The sequence below is a fragment of the Spinacia oleracea genome, chromosome 6 (assembly GCF_020520425.1).
Source record: "Spinacia oleracea cultivar Varoflay chromosome 6, BTI_SOV_V1, whole genome shotgun sequence".
NCBI classification, from domain to species: Eukaryota; Viridiplantae; Streptophyta; class Magnoliopsida; order Caryophyllales; family Amaranthaceae; genus Spinacia; species Spinacia oleracea.
In genome coordinates this window covers 21623895-21630688 of record NC_079492.1, presented here as the reverse complement: position 1 = coordinate 21630688, position 6794 = coordinate 21623895, and the positions used below count along the sequence as shown (strand labels likewise).

Here is a 6794-nt window from a genome sequence, read left to right as displayed (position 1 = left end):
GATCTAATTCCTACTCCTCCCATTGATTTTGGTTTATTAACCAACTCCCTCCTAACCCTATGGATAAACTTCTTTCCTTTCAAAAGAATTATAAAAACAAAGTGAAAATCACAATATGGTTATAGCCTTTATAGGTAAAAAAAATGTGGTAAAGTTTTATGTTCATGGGAATCATGATATAAGTAACTTATTATAACTTGTAACAGATGGGTTACACAGAGAGCAACCCATCTGTTATATGGCACCTTACGAGAAGGGGGAGGGCATAACGATTTTACGATTCACTAAGAGCAACCTGAGCACCGAACCATTTGACAAAATGATACGCAGTGGCGAAATACACCACCTTATTTGTTTGTAAACATTTGCTTACAAGTTCTTTATGATATACTGCAGTAACTAGATTAAACGCTGATTGACAAAGCGTTCATTCCAAGCAAGAGAACTGAAGGTTATACCAAAGAATGGTTCAATGCTCAACAAGCAATGGCTTCAGTTCTCAAAAGATTTAAGAGGATCTTTTGGATTGATTTCCGAGAATAGTGGAAGATCAACGGGCAGCAATTCTAGACTCACTCCCACCTCCTTCAATTTCTTGACAACTTCCTCGAACACAATCCTGTTGCCGCCTTGAGCGAGGTGCAGCCCATCACTGCACATATCATGTTTACGGGGCTAATTAATTAGGTGACAGACTAATCCCTTTTTGACCATCATGCAGAAAATCTTTGAAATATGCATATTCTTGCCTGCTACATAATATACTTTAAATTTCATGGTCTTGAAATGATGACTTATGAATTTAGCATCTCTAAAGACTAATACTTGAGTATATAACTATCAAAAGTACCTGAGACATGAATTTTTCCAATCAGAGAATTCTTGCATCTTGGTCCACATATCAACTACTGGAGTTTCACATTCTCTCGCAACATCAACACAAGCTTTGGCGTAGGCACCAGCAGCTTCATTTGTCCTCTCTGGAAGACCACTTGGATTCTCAATATATGGGTGCCTGCATGATTAACTTGCTATTTAGGTTTAGGCAGAGCCTCAAATTGCATAAAAGTAAATAGACGAAATATTAAATTATTGAATAGGACAAACACAGGCAAAAATTTACATCAAACGTCCAGCTTCATCAATTGGAGGAGGCGTGATGAAGAGAATAACAGTAGTCTCCCATCTTTTCTGCACCAAACAAAAGAAATTTTAATCTAAGTTTAAGAGAATGAACAATAGTTGCCATAAGTAAAACCAGACAACTGGTTCGACTTTTGAGACAACAAGTTGCCAGATAATTTTTACAATGTTACATTACAAAATGATTACCAAAAGAAAAATTACAACAGATTTTATAAAACCAATCCATGAAGATCCAGTACTATATCGGTTAAATGCATATGCTATTCATCCTTAATGAACTTCACAGCTAAACTTTAAACTACTTTTCGGCCTCCAGAACATCCTATCAACAAAAATCCAACACCATCCTGCATTAAATATTTAAATTCATGGTTTTTGAAACCCTACCAACAAATATTATTTGCAAATACAACTACGCTGGGTTGAAATATTTCTACCTTTAAGATACATTCATGGTTTAATGTTAAAGACTATCTTAATCTTACAAAATGGATACAAATAAAATCCTAAGCAACCTACCAAGAAAAAGTTCATATGCCACCTAACTGCATTGCAACAATTACCATTCCAAAGAAGTACAGCCCTTTGATCTCCTATGATTTTGCATCAAGTGCTCAATTTATTATGGAAGGGTACAAAATTTTCATTTTTCAGAAGCACTAAACTTTGTTCGCAGCATTACTCTATTATGAATGAGAAGCAACTGACTGGTTTTGTTCATAGCCACCCAAATAACGGGGATTGCTACACGCATCAATCATCATCATTAATTTGTAAATTCAAGTATACACTATTGTCCTTTTTCTCTATAGGGTTGGTTTAGAAAATAATATTCCGTTCATATGTTAAGGCTGATGGCCAATGTTTGAGTAAAGCAATTTCTATTACAGGAATGCATTTTACCACAATTACAAACTGCATTATATTGCCCTTGTTGGCTTGTTTATCATTGAACTCAGGGGCCAAAATTGCGCTACAAGACATTTTTCATACAGGGCGCAAAAGCTTCTAATAACAGTGTAACACATTCACAGATCACTTCCAGAGAACCAATGATCTTAAAAACCAACCCTTATCATGCAGCCAAGTGTAACAAGGATAACTCAAGTGCTAATTGAAACTGGCCTTACAGTTATATGACGGTCATATAAATTATCACAAACAGAACAGAAAACTAGCAAGCATTAAGATGGAGGACCAAAGATGAGGAAGTAGATCATATGTACAGAACTTAGAATTTCTAGTATTTTAGAAGTTTTAGAATTTTGACAAATTTCGAGTAATTCTCAAAGACAATTATCATTTTAATGCAGGAAAGTCAAATCACAGTCATCTAGGAGTATATCAGAAAGATTTAGCGTCCCTTGACATATGTTTAAGAAGTTATATGGCTAATTTTCTATTCCAGGGGTTGAAAAAACATCAGTCATTCACCTATTCCAGATAAGATTGAATGAATAGTATATGACTTGCTTATTGCCGCTGGTTCTTCTTCCTTCTACTTAAGGTTTGAATCCTCTTTTTTCCTCCTATATCTCTCCAGAATTGTCCTTCTATCCCTTTCTATACTCTATTGCTTTCCCAAGTCCCCATCAGCATTTACTCCACAATACATCTAGAGCTCTAAATAATCGATCATTTATTTGTCAGACTTGATTCAGGAAATTCAAGCGTTGTGTTGAGCATGTTACTTAAAACATTTAATAGCATACTTTGTGTTAGTTACCACTTTCTTGAAATTTTTCCTCATAAGCTTGTATCACACCATTCTCTAAACCAGAAAGAACATCATCAATCGAAAAATCTCCAAGCTACGTATTGGATTGAAACATGAAAGGTCCTTTAAAAATATTGTACGAGAAAGAATCGCTAACCAAACTCATAATTTACAAATTGAACCCTAAGTATGGGTAACCCAAGCCTTGCCGCAGGTAGAAGCAGACATTTAACCACGCTAGGGAGAGGCAATTCCCATTTATAGCCTATGCTTTACTAACTACAGAATGCCAGACTGTGGCACCAATTCTTCTTGTGCTCAAAATTTAGTTCACATATTGCTTAAGAATCCTAAATGTTACTATTGGGAGGATATATTCCTAATCCACTACTACTATCAAGATATAAATCACTATGGACAGCCTTGCATAAACCCCAGAGAATCTTATAAAAAAAAAGTCTAAAGCAAGAATCAGAAAGACCTTCCCAAAAGGTGAAACAAACCATATCTACATAAGAGAATTCCTGTCATCTTTTTACCATGGTTTTATTTTATTTAATTTTTTTTTTTTCTGTAAGTGGTTTTGTTTTTATAAAATAAAAATAAAAATAAAAATAAAACTCGAGGGTGTGAAAGAAAATTACATGTATTTATACCTACATGACTGTGTAAATCAATTCAGCATACTTTTGATACATCATACTTTTGATACCTACATGACTGTGTAAATTGATTCAGCATGGTATCCCGTTGATCATATATTTATACAGAATAATATAATATATCAGTGTTGCGAAATAAAGCCATGATATGAGTACGACTTTTCATGAATAGCATGCGTATCTGATAAAATTAGATATTACTAGAACCCACAAATTAGTAGCCAAGTATTATACAACCATGAAAGGTACCCCAATTCCACTTTCAGTTAAAAACATTGTATTGTCTTAGACATGACAAAACATACATTCATTTTTAACATTCTGGGTGCAATGATTACACCATTATCACACTTTAAATAGCAAAGAAGATGACCCACGAAAGCACAAGAAAGATTAACAAGTGCTTTAGAATTGACAGAAAACTGAAATGTAAAGCATTATTCTTTCCCTTTCTCTTTGTGGAAATCAATTGCCAACCTTGAGAATGACATGCATTGTTGGACATATACAGTAAAAGGTGCAAATTATTGAGGCAAACGACATCTCATTCGTAAGTTTGCACAAAAGAATTATGAGAGTGACAATAATTGATGTTTCCAAGTTGCCAATTTCATCACTCATTGTAAACTTTTACTCTACTTCATGGTGTTCCTTTAGTGACGTTTAGTCGCAGTCTTGTCAAAAATGTGATGATATAGGAATAAGGTGGAAGAAAGAAATGCTAAATAACTGCAGAACATTGTACACTCCCCCACCCGGCTTCCCTTCCCCCAACCCCTGGAAAAAAAGTACTCGTATTATACTTCATATGAAGTTTATCAGCATCGATTTGACAGAAATGAAATACTATCGAGTAATAATAATGTGACTAATCCTACATATAAACAAGAATGTCATTTTTTCATCTTTAACCACATGCCTCCAAACTCTTAATCCATAATTTATGTGAATTTCTTACTTTTGGAAAGCTAAAAATTAAATCCAACTAATACGGAGTAATAACTTAAATCCAACTAATAATTAGAGAAGTAAACTTCCAGGGAATTAATTGTTTAACCAAAAAGTTGTACGTATACATTATACCCAACCACCTAAGCGATGTTTGACAAATCCTTACAAAAAAAATTACGTTGTTAAAAGTCGATCGTCCATGAAAAGCCTAATATACCACCATACCTATCCAAAATGTTCTCTTTACGGATTGGGTTCTTTGACAACCTTCATATCTCAACCCCTTTTCCAAAGTGGTGTGGTCCTATAAAACCAAATACCAAATGCCCCACTACCAATTCATTCCTTACAATGCACAGCAACAAAAGTACTTAACTAGTTACTCTCAAACACCAAAAAAAATCATAATGCCAATTGACCAAACCCCAAACCCCAAAACCTAACTTCTCTACCAATTTAACCATTTAGTTACAACCAATGACAAAACAATAGAACCTACTGAACTTTCCCCATTTTTTATCATGCGAAAATCGGGTGGGCGGGCTCCACTAACAGGGTCAGTCCAACTCCAGCCCAGTATCTCAACACGAGCCAGTCGACCAGTCACCATTCATCAGTGAAAGGCAGAAAAACTCAAGTGTTACTTTAAGCCATTGTGAATTTGTAACACATGGGTCAAATTTTTTAAGTTTTTTATTTGATAATGAGAACTACAAAATTAGGTAACCCTTCTAACATGAGATACAGTAAGGGTCAATGGCAAACACATACTTAATTCTATAATTTCATAACCAAACACCCCCGTAGTTAAATGATCAAAGGGGCTTGGGGTCACTTTTATCTTTGTGTCAACAGAGCCACAAAGATATACGGACTACTACAGAGTAGTAGACTCGAACTAATGGTAGAATGTGAACTCTTCTTTTATTGGATCAAACTATCTAACATTATTGCCAAAAATATCAATTTTGTCTTGTTTGCAATTCCAAGCTTTCATATACTCCAATTAACAACAAGCAAAGTCGACATTTTTACAAACTGACTGACACGCTTAAATAATCTACCTGGCTCCACATGTGTGCACAACACAAAGACAGAAAAACTCTGAAAAAGAGATACAGTAGTTGATATGATCACACACCTTGAGGAAAGTGAAAATGGACCGTAAGTTGTCTTTGTATTCATCCAAAGGCACGTGTTGAAAAGCAGCATAACGATCATGAAGACAACTGTCATTGGCCCCAAAAAACACCGTCACCGCCACTGGCGCCGCCTCATCCACCGCTGGAAACACCTTATCCAACACTTTCACCGCCCATCTGGTGTTGTACCCACTGTATCCTCTCACCACTATATCAGCCTAAAACCCAAAATCGTAATCAAAAATCAAAGTCAACGAAAACCCAGATTCAAAATCTTGAATATAATCATAATAGGATGCGAATAACCACAAAAATAAATGGTCAACATAAGATTTGCTTTCATTGAGACATAACGTCGAACAATTCGTGTGCATACCGTACGAGAGAAATGGTTAGCAAGTGAAGCTCCCCAACCTCCATTGCTGAAAGATTCTTCAGTAATTGAATCACCAAAAAGACAGATTTTGGGTCTCATGATTTCTCAAATGTGTTCTGCTACTGCGTGCGATCCAATAAGTAGCTGGTTTTTGGGGAGTCGCAGAGCAATCAATTAATTTTTTAAAGATGGGAACAAGTTTTTAATTACAAAGCTGCAGCAGTTTTAATGCAGAGAAATTGATTGAGTGAAGTAATAAAATTAGATTACACTAGTTTTGGTAATTATCACGACCAGAAGAACGTTTTCTTAATTAATTGGGCTTGGTTAAAAACAGAGTTTTGGTTACACCCGCCAAAAAAAAAACAGAGGTTTTGGGTTTGGAGTTTTGGACCAATAAATGTTGGAAATCCTAGTGAGAATACAAAAGAAAAATGAGTGGGGAAAAGGGAATGTGAAAAGTTCCACATGGGAAAAACACCAACTACTTTTAATGTTTACATTTGGGGGCTTGAGGGAATCATTTGTTTAAGAAAGCATGTGAGTGGCATGGGTGGACACACAACACACGCGCGCGGGCCGGGCCGTGAGCCGTGGGCCATGGGCCTTAGTACTTGGTACTTAGCGAATGCGGTTCGCGGGCGTGGGGTGAGTTTTGTGGTACGGGTCTTTCTTTGTGGTCAGTGGTGGGCTTAATTAATTCTAACGGGCAGAAAGAATTAATCAAACCCACTAATCCCGTAATTGCCCCATTAACTCCACTAAATGTTTTAACTACCCATTAATTACCCAGTAAATGT

The 6794-nt window shown here is 35.9% G+C and overlaps 1 protein-coding gene across 1 annotated transcript; it reads right to left on the bottom strand.

Moving 5' to 3' along the window:
- Positions 1–261: 261 nt before the first annotated feature.
- On the bottom strand, positions 262–6372 carry LOC110804614 (GDSL esterase/lipase At5g45920). The gene is made up of 5 exons (XM_022010218.2): positions 5995–6372; positions 5618–5836; positions 1124–1191; positions 851–1015; positions 262–652 (listed from the first exon to the last, which is right to left on the bottom strand). The coding sequence occupies exons 1-5, from the start codon at positions 6091–6093 to the stop codon at positions 493–495; spliced, it is 711 nt and encodes a 236-aa protein (XP_021865910.1). The 5' UTR covers positions 6094–6372; the 3' UTR covers positions 262–492.
- Positions 6373–6794: the final 422 nt, after the last annotated feature.